We start from the raw sequence: 24,953 nt of genomic DNA on the forward strand, positions 1-24,953 counted from the left end.
TGCCAGGGGAGGCCTGGACTGGATCGTCTGTAACGAATTAAGAAAAGGAGTACTTGTGGCACCTTAGAGACTAACCAATTTATTAGAGCATAAGCTTTCGTGAGCTACAGCTCACTTCCTCAGATGCATATCGTGGAAACTGCAGCAGGCTTTATATATACTTATATATATATATATATATATATATAATTATATATACTATATAATTAGTTGCTATCTAACGAGTGTGTGTGTGTCTCTCTCTCACAGATTAAAGTGTCATAACAAATGTACTAAAGAGGCCCCTGCTTGCAGAATATCTTTCCTTCCCAGTAAGTTTGCTGTGAGTTTCAGCATTTTATCTTTCATCACTGATGTGATCGCAATGAGAATCAGTCTGAATAAACTTTCTCCCTCCCCTTTCAGTAGCAAAAATAAGAAGGACGGAGTCTGTCCCTTCTGATATTAATAACCCTGTGGACAGACCTGCAGAGCCGCAGTTTGGAACCCTTCCAAAAGCACTAACGAAAAAGGTACTTGGTGAAACAAAGCTTATGATGTGTCTCCGCAATTGAACTGTGAGCCCGTCTGGGGAAGATGCAGCACCATCATTTAGCGCAGTGACAGCTGCATAATTTTTTCGCACGTTTTGTTTCTGCCTCTCTGTGCAGAGAGTCTTGGTTTCAACGTGTGACATGTTCCACTTGTGAAATGTGGCTTCTGAGCCGCTCCAGCCCTCTGCTGCAGGGGGGGGTTGAAATCTAGAACCAAAGCAATCGAGTGGAAAAGAGCACGGGTCACACATTTTCAGTCACAGTGGTGGTTTGATGGGAAACTGGGTTTTGATCAAGAAAAATGGTTGTGAAAAAAGGCTGTTTCCTGCAGAAAATTGATATTTTTGTTGAAACGGTGAATGCTCAGAAACCAAGAAGTTCCCAATTTTCAACCAAAACCTGAAATATTTTGGTTCCAAATAGCATCTCCCGTGAATTGTCATTTGAATGTCTTATGCTTCTCCTTTCATCCATGGGCCGGGCTGTCTGGCCAGACTGCCTCTCCTTTGACGGGCCGTGGCCAGGGGCTCCTATGACTCACCACTGCCCCTAACCAAGAGGGGTAAAAAGTGACCCATTCTGGGAGTTGTAGTCTGGCCAGAGAGCCCAGCCCATAGAAGAGAATGGGAACCTCAAATACCCGGATTATAACTCCGATGAGGCACTGAGATGCCATTTTGTATTCAAATATTTAAGTTGTTGTTTTTCTGAAAAGTCAATTTTCCAAGGAATAAAAACCTTTTCCCACCCCCACCCCCCCAATCCAGTTCTAAGGGAAAACCTGTATTAGCCCAGGCTGTCTGTCTCCCTCCCAGTGCAGGGTTGTTTCCTACAGTGGATTTCAGAGGGTTCCCAGTTTGTGGGTTGTGACCCGTGGAGGATTGGGAGTAGGTGCCAGAGTCTTGACAACCCTGCCCTTTCCATGGTGCTAAATGGGGGCAGGGTCCCAGCAAGACCCCCATGAAATGGGAGGGAGGGGGTAGTGTGGAAATTGAGAACTACTGGTTTGAAGGCTCAAGCGATGAGTGTTTCCACCTCTGGGCAGGGAAATGACAAATGAGCTGGTGAACGTTACCTTGCCGTTTGCCCAATGCCTTAGTGTGACTGCTGCATTTGTCATTCACAGTTGAAACCGAGAGGGAGGCAACCTACAAACAAAACTGCACAGCACGGTTGAGAAACTGACTTAGCAAATGTGCGAACAATGGAAATGTGTGAAGAGGGTAGAGGATGTTTTGAAGTGGGATGGGTTGCATGGCATAAAAGAACAGTGGTTCCATGGGGGAAGGGGGTGACTTGTATGTAGATGTATTTATTGCTTTGTTTTGTCCCCCAACCAGAAGCAAAACAAAGATGCTCCAAAAATCCCGAGGCCCTAACTTTCAGTAGTGTTGAGCATCCACAGACTCCAATGGGATGTGCAGGTGCTCAGTAGCTGTTAAGAATCCATCCCCCACAAACTTCCCTGTCCGTTACCTAATAACAGGGTCTTGCTGTGTCTAGGTGATAGTTTTCAACTAGATTAGACTGCAAGTAACAAGTTCCTCCCGTTCACCTGAAGAGTTTGGTGGCCCTGCTCCCCTTTTTTCTTTTTCACTCTCTGTATAAAGAACCCCACACTCTTAATTTTGTCTGTGATTCCCCAGAACACCATTGAGTGTCCGATCCTGCTTCGACTGAAGTCATTGGGAGTTCTTCCGCTGACTTGAGTGGGAGCAGCACTAAGGTCTTACGCTGAGATTTCAAAGCTGCTTAGGGGCTTTGGGTGCCACATTCCCATTCATGCTGAGACCATCTGCTGGCCTTTTCCAGCCTCCTGCCCGTAAGGATCTCATGGGAAGAGCCTACTTCCTTGCTGTTTGCACACAGCAACAGTGATTGGCTGATCTGCTTTGGGGGGAGTTGGTGACCCATCAATAAGCGTCGCCCTTTCCTCAGCAAAAATCACTCAGTGGCTTTTGTTGCTTTTGCAGGATCACCCACCAGCAATAAACCATCTAGACTCCAGCAGTAACCCATCTTCTACAACCTCTTCCACGCCATCTTCTCCAGCACCTTTCCAATCTTCCAATCCTCCCAGCGCAACGCCTCCCCCAAATCCCTCCCCCATGGGCCAGCGGGACTGTCGGTTTCACTTTCCAGGTAACTGATTTGTTTCAGGAGAACTGTGGATGGTCAGACTTCCCAACTTCCTGGGCAATGCTCTGGAGGCCAAGGGCATGGCCTAGGTAATATCATAACCCAGCAAGGACATGTGTGCACAGCCCTGCCTGTGCAGAATAGCACCACTTCTACTGCCTGGGGCGATCTTGGCTAGGATACAGGCCTGTGTCAAGCCGGCTTTTGCAGTGTGCTTGTTCCCATTTTGGAGTCCCTAACTCATGCTCCTAGGTATCAACCAGAACCTGGCCTGTTTTACAAAGTGCTTCCAGGTCCTGCAGGGGCTCTGTAAATGGAGGGGGATTTCTGTCATTGTTGGTCTTTGCATTGGGATGGAGGGTGGGCACTCATCAGCTAATTGCGACCAGGCAGAGAACCAACTGCAGAGTAAAATAGCTTTTGGCTCAGTGATTTAGGGGGAAGACGGGAAATAGACTGCCATGCGGAAGACCCTCAGTACTTTGCATTCTTGACTTATGCGTTTAGTTTCTAGATGATATAAGATACGGGCAACACTTCCCATGATGATCTGCAGCCATTTGATCCAGAGTAAGGGTCCTACTCCCCCATAAGCAGGCTGTTTCCCTACCTAGCAGGCATGCATGTTCGATGCCGAGTTCCACTGGGGGAGCAGGATCTACTCCCCTCTCCTCCCTCGCACAGGAGGTTCAGGCCCCACAGCCTGGCATAACTTCTAAGGTCGGTGAAGACCCTGGGCCTTCGCATGGCCATTCTGCTGTACCTCAGGAGCTGTGCTGCCATTGGCCGACTCCCCCTCACATCTGTTCAGCAGCAGCTGCACAGGACAGTCAGTGGAAATGCTGCCTCCAGCAGTGTTCACACCTGATCTGGTTTCTAATCAGAAGCATGCTTTGCTTCCATGGACTTCTAAGAGCAGTTGCTCCCCAGGTGTCCTCCCTTCTCCCCAAGAACTCACGTAAAGAAACTCCCCTATGGCCTGCTGGTGGGAGAGGGCTCCATGGGTTCCTGGGGGACTGACATATGTGCAAAGGTGTCACTCCCTCCACAATGCCCATCTATAACCAGACAGTCTGGTGTCCCCTCCACTGATGTGAAACAGAGGGAAAGAATTGGTATCTGCACTTGAGCTCCATTTGTCCTGCTGCAACCAGGAGGCAGGTAAAATCTCTAGGCAGCTTTGGGGAGGGGGCAGAAAGCTTTGACTGTGAGATCAAAGAAGGGGAAAAGCTACCCTGACTTACACATCTTGTGCCTCTCTGCCTTGTTTCATGCTGTCTGAAATGTGTATGGTTTTAAAAGTTGTTGAAAGTAAAAACTACCTACTCTGGAACAAAGTTCACTGAGAGAAGTTTACATGTCTTCAGTGGTCTTATCTTTCCAAATTCCCCTCTTTTGAAAGAGCATATGAAAATTCAGTTACTTTCTCCTCGGTTTGTTTATTCTTTGCACATTGGGGGGTGTGTGTGTGTGTATGTGAATGACCTGAAATCATGAGCAACTTGATTAATGTAGTGAAGAGTGGAAATGAAAACCAGGAAAAAATTGTGCTTTGTATAAACACTGTTGGTCATCCATGTTGTTCATTATGAGTGCCCGCCTGTGAGGATTTTTGAAATGGCCGAGTCAGACATCTGTGGTGGGAAGTGTTCGCACTATGAGTGCGTTACAAAACACACTCTGCAATGAGTAGCATGAGGTCAGGGGGACTTCTTGCCTGACTAAGTAATACAGACAAGAGCCAGGGTTGCATAGTCAGCACATTTCTTTGCTGGGGTCAAATTTCATTCCTTTGGCCTGGAAATCTTACTTGGTGCTATTTAAAATAGCCGTGTTGTTTTTACCCTAGAGATAGCTGCATTTTTCTGTCAAGTCTTTGATCCATCACTGGAAGTTGCTGTTTTTAAATGCAAAATCTGTTGTGATAGCCAAGACATCAAATGGAGAAGAAGCAGGATTTGATTACACAAAACAGAAACCTACCTGCTAATTCATTAGAATAAAATTAGCAAAAAGAAATGTGAATGGGCCAGATCCTCAGCTGGTGTAAGTTGGCAGAGCTCCACTGAAAACAAGGGAAGGGCAATAGCAGACAGCCATAAGAACACAAGTCACTTCATCTCGGTTTCCCCATCTGTAAAATGGGGATAATGACACATCCTCCTTCTGTAAAGTGCTTTGAGGCGTACTGATGACAAGCGCTATAGAAGGTTTAGTATTCTCATTCGTGTGCCAATATACACCACCTGAGGGCCTAACCATTGTTCTTAGTCTCCCCATCTGGCCACATTCACTATCCGTAACTCCGCTTTCACCTGATTTGATTTAATCTGTCATCCTGTTCAGTCTTTCAAACATGCATGTGCTGAAATCCATCCACTGATCTGGCTGGTAATTAATCTACTAATCTGTTGCTCAAACAATGAGTTGGGACTAATTCACTGAATGCGTATGGGGCATTTGCTGATGCTATCTCTTGACACACTTAACTTGTTTTTTTATTATTTCCTGCTGATTTTTGCTGTCCTTTTTTTATATATAAAGCTGCCTACTACATTCAGCATAGACAACAGTTTATCTTCCCAGGTGAGTTCATTGCTTTAAATCTGCTAACCAGCTTGTGCCATTTCTGTCCAAATTAAACTATTTTTAAATCTTCTGCTTTTTTTGAATGCTCCTGCTTTTCCAAAAAAAAGCTTTCTCGTGTCAACATAAACAATAACACTAAGCCATTCTTTCCTAATGTGTGTGTTTCTTCTTTACATTTTAACGTGACATGGATGACTTGTTTAGCTGTAACAGAGGAGAGTCCCATCGCAAAAGTCTATGTACCACATTGATGTTCCTTTGAAAAATCTTATCCCTATTTTCCGAGGGCCACATCCTCAGCTGGTGTAAACGGATGCATCTGAGGATCTGGACCACAGGGATTTAAGAAAGATTTAGTTGGTTCAGGTCAGACACTTTCATAGCTATTGGTGTGGAGCTGATTTTAAGGTTTGTTCATCTAGAAGATGCAATAGTTGTTCTACTGCTACCATCAATAGAACCCATTTAAAAATTCACCCTGTTCCTTTCGGAGTCTTGTTTGGATTTTTGTTTTTCAAAATAGGACCTTCGTTAGGGGATGTATTTTTGCAGGGTCTGCCCGTGCGTGCAGTAGGTTAGGTGTGGGGTGTGTGGGTGTAGTAGACTGAAGGAGGAAGTGCAGCAGTGACTGTGAGTGAAAGTTCCCAAACCCCCAGTTCCCAACCTGTTGGGCACTAGAGTGGGCCCTTCCCTGAAGTTCATAGAATCCTAGAACTAGAGGGTTAGAAGGGACCATCTAATCTAACCCCCTACCAAGGTGCAAGATTTTAGACATAACAGGTCTTGTTCCTTAGCGTGTGTCTGTCACACCCTGTGATTGCAGCTTGTGTAGACATACCTGAACTCGCTTTAATTAGCTAGCTTGGGTGATGGAGCAGTGATGGAGCATACTTTAGTGTGGGTTAGCTGCCAGAGTGATTATGCAGGGTTCTTAGAATCATAGAATATCAGGGTTGGAAGGGACCTCAGGAGGTCATCTAGTCCAACCCCCTGCTCAAAGCAGGACCAATCCCAATTTTTGCCCCGATCCATAAATGGCCCCCTCAAGGATTGAACTCTCAACCCTGGGTTCAGCAGGCCAATGCTCAAACCACTGTTCTGAGTTGGCCTGTACTACCCGCACGCCCACAGCTTCGCTGCTCCATTACCTGAGCTGGCTAGATAAAAGGTAGCCTTGGATCTGTCCATACGAGCTGCACTCACACCCAGTGATGGCAGTGTAGCCGCACTCTGGAGTCCACCTCTGTGAAGTGGCTAATAACGATGGTACCTGCCTGTCTCGCAGAGGTGTCTGTAAACCACTTAGAAGGCCTTGAATGAAAGGCAAAATATTTTTGACTGAAGAATAAGATACTAATCTAATCAATAGTTACAGCCTCCTGTTTCTACAACTGGTGCTCTTCACAGGAGTTCTTTTGAAATCCAGTTTAAATTCAGATTATCGGTGAGAGGCAGGCTTCCTGAAAGAGACAGGCTTGGGTAACAGCTTGTGGGGTTGCTATAGAAAATGGGTGACCTAAGCCAAGCGGACACTGGGTGGTGCTGACGAGCCATATGGGTAAAGCAGTCAATTGTATATTTCATCATGAGCATCATTAGAAACCCTATGCAATTGGGTCCCTGAAGCTGGCTCCAATTCTGCAAGCAGATGCACAAGTGCTCAACTTTAAGCCCATGACTAGTATTATTGACTGCTTAAAGCAAAGCACATCCAGGTAAATTTTTTTTTCAGGATTAAGTTAGCAGATGAGTTGAATACTTCACAAAATGTTGTTATAGGTGGTAATTGAACAAGTAAATCAGATTCAGTCAACGTGAATGTCCATAATTTAGCACTATGCTGGTTGTTCATTGTTTACTTAATATACCTGCCTGTGTATTTCCTGTATGAGAAATAAATCCACAGTAGTATATGGTAGGGATTAAGCATGAAATACGTGTATTACATTTTATTTTATTTTTTTTAGAAATTCCCAGCCCCCCACAAGTAATACAGCCACCTGAAACAGCTGAAGACACTAAGTAAGCATTATGTTTCTTTATCCTTTTTGTTCATTTCATAGCTAACTGAAAAGGTAACACTTTTGTTGAATGGTTAGAGAAGAGGGGCTAGTAGGCAGGACTTCTGGGTTTCATTCTGAATTCTGCAATGGATTCATTGTGCAACTTTGGGGAAAGCACTGATCCATTTTATAAACTTGGTAAAGAGAGGTTATGATGCTTACTCCATCACTCCATGGATGAAAGGCTCCCTGAATGTGCAAAGTTCTTTGTTTTTAATCATTCGAAATGGTCAGAAAATGTGAGGAGAGGTTGCCCACAGAAAACTTTTTTAAAAAATCAGTTTTTCATCAAAATTTTCCACAGAAAATTTACGGTTTACTGAAAAATGTTGGCCAAAATCTAAACTATTTGTGGCTGAAATATTTCTTTACAGGCATTTGGGGTTTTTTGTTTTGTTTTTTTGTTGACTGCAACAAAAAAATGGTTAATTGAAAAAACAACTTTCTATCAAACAGTTTCAACATATCTTTGGCCAGTCTTGCCTTATCTTACCTTAAGGCTGTCTCCCTGGGCCACTTCCTCCCACCCATGCTCTCGCCAAAGTCTTACAGTTTTTTGCCTCACAAAAGATGATGATTGAACCATCAGCTCAGGTTTTTGTCCCTCCAGTAGAAGGTTTCTGCAGCGCCCTTCTCCAGGGGCTCTCAGGGTAGATCTCTCTCTCCCTCCCTGCCCTCTCAGGTGCCTTCTGAGATGCCTGGGGTCAACCTCTAGCTGAAACACGCTCTGCAGGTGTGGCTGGGTGGGGGTCTCCTCCTGAGCTCAGAGTTGCTCCTTCCCCTTCCGTTCCAGTGTGGGTTTTATATACCCCATCCCAGCTAATTAAATTGAAAGGTTAACAAACTGGTGACTCCTGGGAAGTGGGGTGAGCTGGTTGTGGTGACTGCTGCTGGCTTCAGTGTACCTTTTTGGGTGCCCCAGGGGAGATCAGATAAGTCCAGTCAAACGGACGTTGCAGGGTTTTAGGATTTACAGAGCATGGTACGTCCGGCTCTAAGCATGCTTTGGGATCTGGATTGTAGAGATCACAGCCTTTGGGCGGATCACTGTTCATCGTCTTTGGGAGTTAATAACACGATAGCCAATACTCCATATTGCTCTGTCATCGTAGGTGCATCTGCACTAAGAACTTTAGGTTGCCTGGTATAGCAATAGCCAGTAATGGTGCCACTGTATTGCTGCTAAACTGTTGACCATGTCATGAAAACCTATTCAAACCCTACCTGCCCTCAGTTATCACTGCAGCTACTACTTGTCCAGATGTTCCCTTGCTGGCTGTTGCTGTAGCAACAGGCCCTTCTCCTTCTAGTATAGACAAGGTCTTAGTGGTGGTTCAGTTGCACGTCGGAAGTAGTCTTCTGAAGTTCCCTGCCTGCTAACTGGAGAATAGAGCGCCCTCCTCTGATGTGGTATGTTAGGAGATACGCTTTGGTTCTCTTCTCAATTCTGTTGGTGGCGCTGAAAATCTAAGCAGCAGCCCAGCTTCCTAGCCTGAGTCCATATGCCATCATATTTTCATTGTAAACCCATTTTCTCTTGATAGTGCTGATGAACAGCTGGACACAGAGGGGGTTGAAGAGCCTGATGCAGAGGTATGCTTGTGAGTGAAATGGACCACCTCTCTCTTTGTCCACTCTCCTACGCCGTCACAAAGGCTGTATTACAAGCTAAATAGCAGGGCAGTGGTCTTCAGGAGATGACTGCTGAAATCAGCATGGCTTTCCTGTGTAATGAAATAGAGGTCCGTGCTACAAAATATCTCCTTTAATAACCCACTGTTCATGCTACAACTGGGTTAGGATGCAAACACGTTGGTATTTTTATTTGGCTACATCTAACTTGCCTGCCTGTTAACTATTCCCTTTCCAATTGTACTAAGGAGCTCTTTTGTTGTTCGCTCACTTCTCAATAAATTGGCAGGACTATTTGGTGCCAGTACCAGGGTTGTAGTGTTCATCTACAAAAAGCCTTTGATTGCAATGATCGTTGGAGGTGCATTTGGAGTTGTTGTGTTCTTTTGTTGTTTAATTTTTTAAAAACATTTTTATAAAACAACTCTTTTAAATCTGCATGTCATATCTATGCAGTTAAAATCTGAGACTTCCAATAAACAGTCCGATTAGCTCATGGCTCCAATCCAGCAAAGCACATGCTTAACTTTTAAGCAAGTGAGTAGTCCCATAGACTTCACTGGGATGGCTGCTCTACTTAAACACGTGCTTAAGTGCTTTGCTGGATCAGGAAGTAAAAGTGGATTGCTGTAGGGCTGGGCGAACCAGTTTTGTTACAGGCTTTAATCCAGTGACCATTGTCTTGAATGAGAGTCCTGCAATTGGGCTTTAGATCTGGCCCAAAATGAGAATCTCGCTTCCAACTCAAATGGAACATGGTCTTGAAGTTTGAAGAAGCTTTTGGTTCCCCTTTTTGAAAATCAACTTTACATTTTCATTTGCGGAATTTGGGTCAAATCCTGAAAAGTGCTGAGCACCTACAAGTCCTGCAAAAGTCCATGTCTAGTTTCAAGTGCTCAGCACCACATGGGATCGAGCCCTCTAGCTCCAGCCAGAAGTGCTGAGATACCATGAGAGAGGTTCTTCTTGCAGCCTTCCCAGCTGCACTTTACAGCCTTGGGAGGTTAAGATCAGCTTCTAGATTTCTGGGTACTTAGCCAGATCAAACCCACAAGATGAACCCTTTGAGGTTATCCCATCATTAATTATCTTTGGAGTTTGTTGGCTGGAGGAATACAAATATAGAGTGTGCTACGAGGTCAGTTACCAACTACCAGGTGGGACTCCAGTGTAACTGTTGTTCTCCCCACCCACCCCGTTTTCTGATTTGCAAACAGGTCGAAGAGCAAGAAACAAATAAATCGGAACCGGAGGATGATGAGGACGAGTTAGATGACTTGCCCAGCAAGCGGCCACACTGGAAAGGGGTGATCTCTCGCAAGGCCAGCCAGACCAGCGTTTACCTGCAGGAGTGGGATATTCCCTTTGAACAGATTGAGCTGGGGGAACCCATTGGCCAAGGGCGATGGGGGAAGGTTTACAGGGGGAAATGGCACGGAGAGGTGGCAATCAGGCTGTTGGAGATCGATGGGAACAATCAGGACCATCTCAAGCTCTTTAAGAAGGAGGTGATGAATTACAGGCAGACCCGACATGAGAACGTGGTGCTCTTCATGGGGGCGTGCATGCACCCCCCTCATTTAGCCATTATTACCAGGTGAGGACATAGAATTTCACCACAGCACTGCTATGATTTTCACAGGGCTCTTATTGCGAATCAGAAAGCAGATGTAATGTGTAAGGCTCTGGGTTGGGAGCAATGGAGACAAATGTCACCTCTCCACAGGCAGGTAAAGCAAGAGCAGTAGTAGCATATGGTTCCAGCACCCTGCCCTGCCAAAGCGACTCCTCCCATGTGTGGGAAGGACTGGCGGTTGTCCAAGCTTGATGCTTAGTCACTCTTTGACGTCTCTGCTGACCGAAAGGTCTAGAGTGCAAAGTACTATTTAAAGCAGGTCAGGCTACCACAGTCTGGCCTCTTGTGTTTGGAAAAAAAGCGTGTAATTTATTTTTTCTCCCATCTAGGGAGCACATTCTTGAAAGCAGAAGTGTTCTAAGAGTCAGTGCGTGGACCTGATCTGTTTACAAAATGCTATCATATGAGCTGTCCTTTTCGTTCCGCTTCTAACCAAACTTAAGAAAGACTCTTGGCAAAGCAAGAAACAGAAAAAAGTAGTAGTTACCTTTCTCTTCCTCTCATAGTTTTTAGCAATTTGTGTATAGTACATGCTTAGTTTATGCCTGGTTTTCATTTACACTGCTCCAGAAGTTGCAAAGAGGCCTGAAAGTGGCAGTGCCTTGAAGTGGGCATTTACACTCAAAATAGTGTAAAGGGGCCTATTGTAAATGAGAATCAGGCCCATTTACATTTCTTAGACACTCTCTTTTGTGGGGGAGGGTCCTGTGTTATAAAACCCTGCCATCAACATCCTATGAAACTGACAGATCGAGCACTTTCAAGTCTAGATATGTATTTTTCCCCAAGGGAAAGAAGTGTGAATGTTTAGGAACTTGCATTTTTCACCACATTGTCTCTTCTTTTTTCCCCCCCGTCCTCCTCCCCTTTTCTTTGTAGCTTTTGCAAAGGAAGGACGCTTCACTCATTTGTAAGGGATCCCAAGGTATCTTTGGATATTAACAAAACCAGGCAGATAGCTCAAGAAATCCTTAAGGTAAGAGAACACTAGGTGAATGGAAGAGGTTGTTGGTTTCAGAATTAAAACTTTCTGGTGGCTTTTGAGCTGGGCATCATATTTGCAGTGACATTCCAAATCCTGTAGAAGTCAGGAAGCTAAAACCCTGGATCAGGTTTGTCCAGAACTTCACTGGTGCCTGCAAATCATTTGAGTAAAGCTTGTGGCTGATTGCTCTGCCTTAGGCCTTGTCTACATTTAGAGTTTGCCTTGATTTCAGCCACCAGCATAGCTTCATCAATGCAAGCTGCTATTTGACAATGGGGGCAGATACTCAGCTAATGTAAATGGTCATAGCTCCATTGAAGCTCATGGCCATCAATGAAGCTATGTCAGTTTACCCTAAATGAGGGTCTGCCCCCTGGGGCTTATCCCACTTTTGAAATCAGGGCAAGTAGCACCAGCGCAAATTGTAGCCAATTGCACCCTACCCTGACTACAGTACGTGCTTGCAGAAGGTAGCTACACCGGTGGCTGTAACGAGTGAATCGCCAGTGTGGATGAAGTCTGTGATAAGAATTCTGCTATAATACGAGGAAGAAACTCTCTTTGAATGTCCAGGCGCTGCCTCATTAAGTCATGCAAGATACATCACCATTATCCTAATATATAAGAAGTGATCGTAACCCTGCTCTGGTATTCCTTTAAGTACAGTGCTGTGTTGAAGTTTTTGCTACAGACCTCTCCTCTACTGTTTGGAATGCAGATCATCAAAGCCAGTGTTATGTTTCTTGGCTTATCTGGGCTTTTCCATGCTGACTAATCTCACATTCTGCTTCTCATGAGTTAATAATTACAAGGCATGCCAAATGCAAGGCTCTCTTTTGGTTTTCTTGGTCATCTAGTCTGTTCCTTGGGGCTGCTCGAGTTTACTGGCTGTTTTACTAGAAATGCAGAGTGGTCCTTCTAGCATAAGAATGACTTTTTCCTCTTGGGCAGACAACTCTTCCAGTTGACCAGGAAACTCCCAGTGTTTATGGATTCTGTGAGATGTTTTTATAGGACAATGCATGGGGCTGTGACTCAGGCAGCCTGCTTTCTGTTCCAGACTCTGCCCCCAGGTTGCTGTGTGACCTCCGGCAAGTTACTCATTTAACTTCCTCAATGTGGCTCTGATGAAAGCTTCTGAAATGCAGCCAGATATGCCAAATGCAGCCAGATATGTCAAAGTGCAGAACCAGAAGCCCTAGGGGGCTGAGTTGTGAAGGGGAAGGGGGTCTGGGAGCTGGGTAGCACATTAGCCTGAAACTCAGAAGACAGTTTCAATTCCCTGCTCTCCCACAGACTTCCTGTAAGTCACCCAGGCTCCCTGAGCTTCCCCTCTGGAAATAGGTGATAATAGATCTGCCCTACCTCACAGAGGTGGCGTGAGGATAAATCTGTTAAAAGAATGTCACATACAACCAGGTCATATGGAAATGGGGGTTGTGTAAGGTAGGGTTACAGCCAAGTGTGTCAATCTTTTCCAGGGCATGGGGTATCTTCATGCAAAGGGGATTGTGCATAAAGATTTGAAGTCCAAGAATGTCTTCTATGACAATGGCAAAGTGGTGATCACAGACTTTGGACTATTCGGTATTTCGGGTGTGGTTCAGGAGGGAAGGTAAGTTAAGGGTTAACGTCTCTAGTCCATTTCTGAAACAAGAAATGGTGACCAAGTAGACAAGGGGCCAGATTCTGATCTTCATTACACTGGTGTAAATCAGGAGAAATGATTTGCTTTAACAGATATAGACACCTAACTTTAGACACCCAGGTTTGAAAAGTGGGGGGGTGTGTGTGTGTGTGTGTCTGTCATGCTAAGGCACTCTGGCAAAATAAAGGGGTCTTAAAGCAGGAGAAAGGGGCCCCCCGGAAATACCCCTTCACAGACGCCCTTCCAGCATGTATAGAGATGACATAAGGGCTCTGTACCAGCTATGCCCCCTAGCCCTTAGTGTTTGAGGCAAAAGAGGGGGTGTGTGGTCAGAATTCATTACACTACAGCCCTCCCCTGCTTCCCAAGGTCTGTGGGGGACCATGGGAATTAGTATAAGATAGAGCAGCTTCCAGGTTGCCCTAAATTACATCAAGGGCTGAGCAGGCCCCTGCACAGCCTCTGAACATAAGGAGCAACTGCAGGAATGGAGCCACCGAGAATTAGGCCCAGTATATTTCTATGGTAAAAAAATAAAACTTGGAGAAGAAATTTTCAGAGTAAAAGACTTCCCATCAAGAGTTCCTGCAGCTAGCTCTGTGCTGTGGCCAATTATAACATGCAAAAGGGGTTAGCTAATCTCACTTCCTCCTTGAACTAAGGCGTGAAAATGAACTGAAGCTGCCCCATGACTGGCTGTGCTATCTGGCCCCTGAAATCGTTCGTGAGATGTCTCCTGGGAAAGACGAAGACAAGCTGCCCTTCTCTAAAGCTGCAGACGTCTATGCTTTCGGGTAAGAATATGAATCACTGGTAGATTGTAGGGATGCGTGAACCCGCTAAATTATGGCCTGATCCAAAGCAAAGGGAAAGAACCACATTGGAATGGGCTTTGGATCAGGCCTCAAGTACAGAGAGCTGAATAATGGTGCGTTTTTCTTCTGCGCTGTTCAGTCCCCTGCTATAAAAGATGTAAGCCAGCAGACGTTTTATCAGAGAGGAAGAATTACATTGTGGTTAAGGCACAGGATGGGGAGGCAGGAGTTATGTGTGTTATTCCTATATGATATTGGTCCTGTTCCATAAGTGATCGGTGCCTTAGTGTCCCTATCTGTAAAACAGGGATGTCAGTACTCCTTCACAGGGATGTTGTGAGGCTTAATTTATTTACTGGTGTTTCAGGACTGTTTGGTATGAGCTCCAAGCAAGAGAATGGCCTTTCAAGAGCCAGCCAGCTGAAGCACTCATCTGGCAGATCGGAAGCGGAGAAGGAGTGAAGCATGTCCTTGCTACAGTTAGTGTAGGGAAAGAAGTCAGTGTAAGTGGAAATCCTTCCAAAGAACCATTGATCAGAGATTCTGTAACGGGTCTGGAGAGGAGGGGGAAGCTTACTTGAAGCGTCAATCAAAATTATGAAGGAAAAGGGAAAAACACACCCTAAAAATCAATAGTACCTTACCAGCTATTTTGCCCCAATTCAGATATGTACACACTCAGGTACCACATGGCGTTCTGGCCCAGTCATGGACCAGAGCTTCACTGCGCTAGGCACTGTACAAACACGGAACAAAAGGTTGGTGCCTGCCTCAAAGAGCTTTACGATCTAGCTGCCGTTCTCACGGCAAAATGCATTCCCTTGCCCCAACAGAGCAAGGACAGAGAAGGAACTGGGTGCTTAGCTCATCGGGTGACAACCTGGCCTCAGTAAAGTCAATGGCAAAACTCCCCTTTATTTTGGTGGGGTCAGGATTTTACCCCATAGTTTTCCTAAGCATTTTCTGCAGATTTATACTCAACAGACTTATCCCCAGACCGTTCCACTTGGAGGAGGATCGTATCAGATAGCACAGCTTTTGTATCGAGGTACATTTACCTCTCGCAGTAAGAGCCCTGGCTGTCCCCCTGGAATCTCTGTAGTTTGCTACAGAGGAGAGAAGTGGCTGCATGGGTGTCAAGCTCTCCACACACTGGATCAGAACCCTGTACCAGCTCCTCCTAGGACAGTGCAGCTGGGATTTCAAGAGGAGCCAGGGGAGAAGGGACATCACGGTCACCGGGTTGGGATTTCTTTGATCCTGTGGCCGCAGTCCTTGTTCAAGTCCAAGGGCTGGAGTTCTTTTTGTGGAGAACCTGCAGGGTTGCTCTGTATGCTGCCCACATGCTGGAGTAGGATTCAGCCTCCAGGTAGTTTCTCTCACACCGCTCATTCGTGCAGGTGCTGGACACGTATGTATTCAGGAGGTGGGGTAGATGAATTTCACTCGAATAAAGAGCAAAGTCAAGATTTTCAAGTGACTGGTGGCTGTGGGCACTCAACTTGAGAGACTCCAATTTTCAGAAGCCACTGAGCACCTGCTGTCTGAAAATCAGGCCCCTTCAGGTGTCATAAGTTGGGTGCCCAAAAACAGAAGCCCTAGTCATTTGACCCTTGTCACTGACCTCATGAACTAAACAGGATGATAAATAACCCCCCAAAAATGTCGTCCTCAGGAAATCCTCTCAGCATGTTGGTCTTTCGACCTCAGTGAGAGACCCAGCTTTACTCTTCTCGTGGATATGCTTGAAAAACTGCCAAAACTGAACCGACGGCTGTCGCATCCCGGACACTTCTGGAAATCTGCAGAGTGAGTATCTCCTACTTTCATGGGAGTGGGGTTGGACCTATAGAATGTATTATTTTTTTCTCTTCTGTATAATGCTGTAATAATGGAGTTATATTTATTTGATATTCACTAACTTAAAGAACACTTAACTCCTTCCCCAGCATAAAATGATTCATTCTATTTTTTAAAATGTCTTTTTTGAGTCTCTCTTCTCCTCCCCCAGCTCCCGCCCCCTGAAAATGCAAACTTATGCATTATTCCTGCTTTAAAAGGAAGAGTAAATCCATTGTCAGTTATTCACCCTTGGTTTTAAATCCTCTTCTGAGGCAGAAAGTCCACCAGTTTTGGTGGAAAGTGGCAAACAACCTTGTAATGTTTGTGGGAGGGGCCATCTTGGCCTCAAAAGTGGGTGGTAGTGGCTGGAAAGGGGGCATGGCAAAGGGATGTGCTGGAATATATTCTGAGGATTGACCTATGGGATTATAGCTGTAACCTAAATGGTGATCCAGTTATGGGTCTCTGAAGTAAATGATAGGGATAAACCAAAATCTGATGTGAAATTCACCTTAGTGTAGAAGAATAGTATAATTGTACCACAGGGCCTGAACATTTTAACCTCAGTCTCTCGGAATAGCCACTAACTCAGGGGGACATAGCTTCTGATTCTGCGTGCATTGAAACCAGTGGGAGTTTTTTCCCTCGACATCAGTGGGAGCAGAACTGAGTCAACATGGTAGCCAGTTGGCCTGATTTCATCTCATACCAGTTTAATGTCAGTGTAACTCCATCAGCATTAATTACATGACTAATGTGAGGAAGGGCTACTCAAAAGAATAAGGATTTGCAGAATTGGGCCTTTATGCAAGAAAGTATCCTGATCTCAGGAAAGTGCTTTATTTCCATTGAAGTCAATGGGATTTAGACACATGCTTGCATGCTTTCCAGAACCAGTTCCCCAAAGCAGGGTTTATGTGAGGTACTAAGGCCCAGTGTACTGGGGAGAATTCCACATTTAGGGAATATTTTGCTCATTGCTATATTTTCATGAACAGAACTTCTAATATTTATTTTTTCTCTCTCTCCTTTTTTTCCAATGGTTTGATCATCCTCTTTCCCATCTCTTAACCCTTCGTGATCCTCCTGCGGTATCTTATCATAACTCCTCAAATGCTTCACCTTTTCTGTATTGCAATTACCACTGCATTTCCTGATTTTTTTACTTCTTTTTGAACACTTCACCAATTTCCCTGTGCAAAATCTTCCTGTCTAACATGACATGGAATTCTAAATACTTTGAATTCCTTCTGAAACGTGACGGTTTCCTCCAAGACCCTGGCATCATTACTACACAAAAGGACACTACTCTCAGCAAAGAATGAACATTTACTGTCCAGTCATTGATAAATAGAGCTTTCTGATATTTTTCCTCTCTGCATCAATCTCTGCTTTAAGCATAAAGCACCGTGAATCCTTTACACTTGTTCCATTATAGTAATTTTTCTAAAGCTATAGCACAAATGTTCTTAAAAAGAACACATGTCAAATATATCGCCAGTTATACAGATACTATGCAATGGTGTGCTCCTGGGAAAGCCAAGTATCTTCTTTGCACCCTGAATGCAATAGCAGCTAGAATGGGGCAATGTAACGATTAATTATAAAATGATATACAATTTTCAGGGTTGGGTTTTGTTTTTTAAACATATTTGAAAATGATGTTGAAACTTACGCTAAAATATATAAGCCTATGTATGGCCTATAGTTATGGTGCTTTTCCTACCTGTGCTTCTATAATCAGAGAAATAGCATGTTCTTTTTGCTCCCCTCTGGTCTAATGAGGTTTTATCTTAGAAATCCCTCTTTCATTGAGTTAGCAGAGTTAGATAGTAAAAGTTGGGCTGGATCCTGTTTTGTGCATAGAACTAGTGAATTCAGTGGCAATTCCACACCCGGAGCAGTTACAGGATGAGGTCAGTCACTGATGGAGTTACAGTGGTGATGAATCTATCTCTGTGTGTCTAATCTCCTGAGATATAATTAACCGACACATAGAATGTGACTTGTACACTGTCTACTGTCTGAAAATCCCCACTTACCTTATAAAGCACATCTAAATATGGATGGTTCTGTTTCATAGCTGAAAGATGCTAAGATCATATCATCAACAGCTTTTTTGCACATAGGGATTTGGGGTCAGGTTTTTAAAGGTGTTTAGGTGCATAAAGATGTGGATACCTAATGGGGCTTTCAAAAGCACCCACATGTCTGCTCCCATCAGATCCTTTATCTGAATAGCTTTCCTCTACACATTTTGAGGTATTTTTTTTAATCCTTTTGAAAGGTGATGGACTGACAGCCTTGGAGAGGGAAGCCCTCTGTTTAGCCCCAGCTACCAGCAGCAGGAGTGTTCCTCAGTGTGCCTCAGCCCTGTTTGGTAGGGTGGCTCAATCTCCAGCCCCATTTTGACTGGCCAGGAAGGACCTCACTGAATTCCAAATGTGACTGGGCACTTGCCACTAGGGATGGGATTGGGATCGCCCATTAAGTCAAAGTTCAGCCACAACCAACCTTGGCTCACTTCTAACCTGCTATGTAGAGGTGAAGGGCTCCCTAACCCATTACCAAGTTCCTGCTGAGCCATCCAGTCTCCATTGTGACATTTCCCCTCCCTTTGTATTCACTTACACTGAACCTTCTTTCTGTGAATCTAAATCATTTACCCATTTGGGTGACATGACTGCACATTGGCTATGAGGTTTGTCTAGCAAATTTGACACAGCGGCGTGTCCAAAAGGAGTCTGCTTTCCTTGCTGTAGATAACTACAGTACAGAAGAGCACAGTATTGTACGAAATGTGCAGAGGATATCTTAAAATGTCCAATGTTTCTGTTCAGTGACTGTCTGGTTTCTCTGCACAATAAAGGACACTTCTGCTAGATAAGTGGCCACTCTGAATTTTTATGAATGGTCTGGCACCTTTTCGCGAACTCAGCATTTCCCAAAACTTTGGAAGGTCAGCTTCCCATCAAGAAGATGAATCCAATAGTGACCCCCTGTAGGCTCCATCCCATGTGTTCTCAAAGGCATCCCCAAAAGAAGCTGTCACTGAGGACTTGTCTACATGAGGAGATTGACTGGAACAACTATGTGGAGCAAGCTATTCTGCAGTGGCTATTTTGGAATAGGTCCCCATATGGGCACGCTTCTGGAATAAGTCACTTTATCTGGAATGATTAGTGCACTTTCAAAGCGGAGTAATAAATCTGGAATAAAATCACTTTTATTCTGGAATAGTGTGTGGAATAGCATATTCTGCAGTAGCTAGTATGGCCAATTTCCCTGTGTAGACAGGCTCTCAGAGTAGTTTGTGTAGATCTTCATAAATTGATACTTCCTCTCCTTTTTTGCATGCTTTTAACAGTGAAATATTGTAAATGTCAACCGTGTTAATTATCAACATTGGGATTTGAGTTAGTGCCCGCCAAATGAACGGGGCAGTTCACAACTCAGAGCTATTGTTTCAGGCTCTCTGCAAATTCAGGCAGACATTACTGGATTGGTTACATTCAGGTCATGTTTTGAAGATTTTTTTCATAACGGTAACAGCTAGAGACTGACTTTTCTCATTTTTAAATGCAAGCTGTGTGATTCTGAGGCACAATGGAGAAACAGAGGTTCACACCCTCTCTGGAAAATCATTTGGGATCACCATGCACTTTGAGAATCACTCCACTAACCCCTTGATTTGTTTTAGGATAAGCCTTATAATGTATAATTCTCTAAAGCTTGCTTCCAGTGACTGCAGACTAACTCTTATTGTTTTTTTTTCTTCCTATCTTTTATAGGTTGTAGCTACTGGTGCAATAACTGGGTCTGCCTTGCATGCTTCCATGTGTTGTATCCTAATTGGCAACTTGGACAATCATCTCTCACTTAAATACAAAACTACCAATTTTTTTAACCTTTGGACATAACCAACACTTTACGAATTCCTCTCTCCTGTCTTTTCTCTTGGTGTGGGCTGTTAGCTTGAATAACAACGCTTCTCTTCAAGAAAAAATTGCTGTCAACTAACAACATGGCCATTTGTGTTCACTTCTGAATCATTTCAACAGGGCAGGCTGTAACTTCGTCCTTGAAATGGTCTTGTCGTCACTGTCTAACTTCTACTACTAGCAAGGCATAAGCAACAGAAATGGCACTCTGTGCTTGGATTCTATAGCTGCGGGTTGTTTTGTAGTTGCTAAATGTTGTTTTTGGTTGTGTGCATTCTGCAAGTCTCATCCAACAAAGAGTGGCACGGGACTCAAGCAGTTGTGAGTCCTTAGGGTACACCTCAAATCGTTATTGCTGTGGTGTGTAGCTCCTGAATGTTATGGTTTCACAGGCACAAATTACCATTAGGAAGTAATGCTGAATGGGGTGACAGGTTTGTGTAATTTTTGGTGGTGCCCAGAACGGGTCCAAGTCCTGCCCCCTTTCCCCTCACACCTGCCTTGTAATCTGGTTTACATTATTTAAAAAAATGTGTTTAACAGTTTCCTTATATTGCACAATGTGGGGTGGGAGGATGAGGGCTCTGGCTGGGGGTAAGGGGGCTGGGGATGAGGGGTTCACACTGCAGGAGGGGGCTTGGGGCTGGGGCAGAGGGTTGGGGTGCAGGGGGTTGAGGGCTCTGGCTGGGGGTGCAGGCTCTGGGGTGGGGCAGGACTGGGGATGAGGCATTTGGGGTGCAGGCGGGGCTGGGACCAGAGAGGAGGACTCCACAGTCCCCCTCTCACCTGCCGCCCTTCCTCCCCCCCCCCCGGCAGCACACTCACCTGGCACGGGCACTGCATGTGCTCCGAAGGGCCGGGCCCCTCTCAGGTCCAGGAAGTCCTGGTTGAGGAGTTTAGTGACTGAGGCGTAGGTCCTCAAAGGGTATTTAGGTTCCTCACTTCCACTGAAATCAGTCAGTGAACACCTCGCTCTCCAGAGGAGAGAACTGGGAGGAGGTAGGTTTCCTTTCTCAAGGTGCATCTACGCTAGAAATGCTTCTGCAGTACCACTGCAGCTTCGATGCTGTAGTGTAGACGCTACGGTGATGGAAGGGGTTCTTCCATCACTGTAGGAAAGCCACCTTCTCTGAGAGGCAGGATCTACGTCGATGGAAGAATTCTGTTGTTTCACAGCCTTGAGCGATAGAGTGAAGCCGACCTAACTTTGTAGTATAGAACAGCCCTCGGTTTTGGGACCAGTTGTAACTTCTTAAAATTACTTGTGGCTTCTCCCTCCCCTTTTACGCACCCACACAGGCCCAGGGACAATCCAGCCATTTGAGTTCTATCAGGTTTCAGAGTAGCAGCCGTGTTAGTCTGTATTCGCAAAAAGAAAAGGAGTACTTGTGGCAGCTTAGCGACTAACAAATTTATTTGAGCATAAGCTTACGTGAGCTACAGCTCACTTCATTGGATGCAGTGAGCTGTAGCTTGAGTAAGCTTATGCTCAAATAAATTTGTTAGTCTCTAAGGTGCCACAAGTACTCCTTGAATTCTGTCAGTCACTTGGGCTTTGCTAATTAGGGCGCCTATTCAGCAAAGGGCTTTGCTTTAAGTTCCACTACTTCAATTTAAGCAGGTGTTTAAGAGCTTTGCTGAATCAGGCTTGAGCTCAGCATATTTTAAATTTTTTTTTAAAATTTTAGGGCGTTGTCTACATGGGGACACTCAGGATAAATTTGTCAGTTAACTTTTCCATTGGAAAGAGGAATTCAGTGACTGACTGATTTCAGTGAAAATGATTAAAGTGCATTAAACTCCTGTGTAGACACTCTCTCTCATTCAAGGTTAAACTAAATTAAAGCTACTTTAATTTTGAATGAGTGTCCACACGGGGGTTTAAGCAGTTTAACAAATCCACTTTAAATTCACACCTCTAGTTAATTCAGATAAACTTTCCTGGGCGGCCACGTGTAGACAAGCCCTTACAGATCCTGAGTTCTAACAAACGTTTTAGTTTGGCAGGCTATGAAGCAAGAGCCACTATCAGTTTGCACTAATTTAAGTGAAGACAAATTATCTCCAATGAGTGTGTTTTCCGGAGATGAATGTCTCTGTACATACATGGTATTACATTTCCAGATAGCCAGGTGCTTGTGTACAATATTGTACAGTAAAAGAAAGTACCCTTCAATAGTTAACTCCTTTGTGGCACCTGCCTTTAAGTCATCTGAGGAGAATTTTTTGTATATTGAATCTTTGAAGATAGTGCTAACGGACCTTTAGTAAATGTAGGAAGGTCTCTTTCCACTAACCCATATTACAGTCTGGAGAGAGAGAAAAGGATGACCATGTCAGATTGATCCTTTTCCTTGATAGAAATTGACCTTTCAATAGTAGTTTTCCTCCTCCCACCTTAACAGTGGTTTCCCAGACTTTTTTATTTCTTTTCTCCCTACCCCAGTTAAGAATGAATCTAGTTTTTTTACCTTTGATCCAAAATGAATCTCTCCCCTGCCCAGATTGGAGAGGGAGATTTTCAAAAGCACAAAGGACAGCTGGGTTCCAACACCCATTTAAAGTCAGTGGGTGTCGGGCTTCCAGCACACATTTTGGGCATTTGAAAATTCCCCACCTTGTGTGTGTGTTTTTTTTTTTTTTTCCCCTTCTGAAATTTACTTCTCTTTGAAGCAGAAAAGATTTGTGCTTGGGGCAACCTATCCTGAAAAGCATTGGGAGTAAGGACTTCAGCATCAAGCCCTGTTAACAAAGTTAATTTTATTTGCCGATCACTTTACTTAAATTTCTTTGTTGGATGACCTTGCATTGTGCTGTACTGCAGAGCCTAACACACTTTATTTCCTTTATAGGACTGTTTATAAGGGCTGTTTATAGGGCTTTTTGTACAATGAATCAACAACAAAAAGGAAAAGAAAATGCATAACTTTTTTTCCCCTCCCTTCCCCACTCTTTTCAGCATTAACAGTAGCAAAGTTGTCCTCCGTTTTGAAAGATTTGGCTTGGGAATCCTGGAATCAAGTAATCAAAAGATATAGCATGGTGTGTAATTATCTTGTTGATATTGTTGTCTACCTGCTTACACAAAACATCAGAAACCTTCACGGGATCTTCCGAACTATGAAACTGGTGCAGCCCTACCTGAAAGCCACATGACCCCTCCGTTCAAACTGTCGTATGTTGTCTGAGTTCTGCCTAAACACCAGCAATTATTTAAAAAAATGTTTACGTCATATGTTTCTCTATGTGAACTATATTTTTTTAACTGATGATGATAATAATAATAAAGGTGATTTAAGATTTTTTTTTCTTTAAGTGCAAGCATTCAAATGGCACTGAAAAGAACTGCTCCCCCAGTTCTTTGTTGTATCTGTGGAGTAACTAAGGGCTAATTTCTGCACTGCAAATCATGCACAGTTTCCACTGAAGCTAATAGAGGTTGCACATGTGTCCGAGAACCGCTAGATTTAAATCACTAATGCAGCCAGTTCAAGTGAGAAGGAATGGAGTTATGGCCCCATTGTGTCTCCATAAGGAAACTCCTAAAAGAACTTTAGATTTTTATTATGTTGAAAGGAAATGCATGTATTGTGTCATGGTTTGGGCAAACTAATAAACTCTTGATTACTGATCTTCTCTGGAAACTTTGTCCAAGCTTGGGCTGGTTCTGATCTCAGTTACACTGGTGCAAATCTGGAATACCTCCACAGTGATGTTAACTCAGAGTCCAGATTTACACTGAGATCAGAATCCTGGCCTTTTGTCTTGACTATTGATTAGAGTGGAACCCTTTTCTAGCATGGTTCATTTATTCATAGAATAGCAGAGGGTGGGATTTAAAACAAACAAACAAAAAGAAAACCCTGAGGGGAGTGGGAGCATCATAATCTCATTGGCTTTCAGTGAGAACTGGGCACCTTAATCCTTTTAAGGGTTTGTTTAATCTCATCTTTAACTTTTACAGATTCATGGTAATCAGACTTGCCACCTGCATATTGCAGCACTACTTATTTGGGACTTAAATTCTTCTCCATTGTAAATGGAGTTTCACTGTAAGCAGGTTCCACAATAATTGAATAATGGGGGCTAGGATCCTGTCCATGCCAGCTGCATTTGAGACCATATAGTCCACATTCAGGACCAGCTTCTGCTCTCGCTTACAGTGGTGTCCGTGGAGTTACACAGCTGTAAAATGAGTGTAAAGGAAATGAGAGCTGGATTTGTACTATTTACTAAAACTGTGCTGGTGGTGGGAATACACATGGCTATATATATATATCTCATTGGAGTGGATTCAGTTAAAAAAAATTACCTACTTCCTACAGTGAGATCCCAAAAAGATCAAATAATGATTCCCCCTAACTCCCCGCCCAGACTTCAGTGTTTCTCCAGTACAGAAACTGGGTTATGGTTTTAATTGGCTTTGGCCCTTTATTGGCACCACTGACGTTTTAACAATGCAAAACAACATGGCTTTTAGTGGAAAAGAGAAACTGTCTTCAAAGGACCCTCCTAGGTTAGGCAAATAAGCAGTAACCGTAGATGGCCTGATTTTCAAAGTGGCTGAGCCCCTGCGGAGCCTGTTGACTTCCCTGGGAGCTACCTCTGAAAATCAGGCCCAGGATGCCTCGTGTCTCAGGGTGAACAGACCGCTTCGTTTCCTGGTGTGCTCTTCCTGCAGAGTTCAGTTATGCTGCTTTGCCCAAGTGAGACTTCTGAACAGCCTGTTTAGTTCATCCTCCTTACTAAATCCTCCGCATAAGAACGAAAGAGAGTGACATGCACACAAACAGGAGAGATTATTTTAGATGTGTCTTTGTACTACTCTCTAGATCAAACCAGAACTTGAGGTCGTCCCCCCCACCAATACAGTAGACAGGTATATATATTACAGCCCATGAAAAGATGGGAGTTGCCTTACCAAGTGCGAGGACAGTGCTAACGAGGCCAATTCAATCAAGGTAGAAGTGGCCTATTCCCAAAAGTTGACAAGAAGGGGTGAATAGATATACCTGCCTCCTGTATTTTTCACTCCATGCATCTGATGAAGTGGGTTTTAGCCCACAAAAGCTTATGCCCAATAAATGTGTTAGTCTCCAAGGTGCCACAAGGATTCCTCGTCGTTTTTGC

General features: G+C 44.2%; 1 protein-coding gene across 2 annotated transcripts in view; it reads left to right on the forward strand.

The window, feature by feature from the left end:
• The window catches only part of KSR1 (kinase suppressor of ras 1), a 112,910-nt gene extending 88,331 nt beyond the window's left edge, over nucleotides 1-24,579 (forward strand). Inside the window, exons 8-20 of one of the 2 annotated variants that reach the window (XM_073315658.1) lie at nucleotides 250-311; nucleotides 406-512; nucleotides 2,507-2,675; nucleotides 5,217-5,258; nucleotides 7,229-7,283; nucleotides 8,869-8,917; nucleotides 10,174-10,553; nucleotides 11,472-11,568; nucleotides 13,059-13,192; nucleotides 13,888-14,019; nucleotides 14,408-14,543; nucleotides 15,716-15,849; nucleotides 22,783-24,579. In XM_073315658.1, the coding sequence (XP_073171759.1) occupies nucleotides 250-311; nucleotides 406-512; nucleotides 2,507-2,675; nucleotides 5,217-5,258; nucleotides 7,229-7,283; nucleotides 8,869-8,917; nucleotides 10,174-10,553; nucleotides 11,472-11,568; nucleotides 13,059-13,192; nucleotides 13,888-14,019; nucleotides 14,408-14,543; nucleotides 15,716-15,849; nucleotides 22,783-22,861 (1,576 nt within the window). In that variant the 3' untranslated portion in view covers nucleotides 22,862-24,579. The remainder of the gene's footprint in view (nucleotides 1-249; nucleotides 312-405; nucleotides 513-2,506; nucleotides 2,676-5,216; nucleotides 5,259-7,228; nucleotides 7,284-8,868; nucleotides 8,918-10,173; nucleotides 10,554-11,471; nucleotides 11,569-13,058; nucleotides 13,193-13,887; nucleotides 14,020-14,407; nucleotides 14,544-15,715; nucleotides 15,850-22,782) is intronic. The other variant, XM_073315657.1, reaches the window with a different exon arrangement.
• The last annotated feature ends 374 nt before the right edge of the window (nucleotides 24,580-24,953 follow it).

This window comes from Lepidochelys kempii, chromosome 17 (genome assembly GCF_965140265.1).
Source record: "Lepidochelys kempii isolate rLepKem1 chromosome 17, rLepKem1.hap2, whole genome shotgun sequence".
NCBI lineage: Eukaryota > Metazoa > Chordata > Testudines > Cheloniidae > Lepidochelys > Lepidochelys kempii.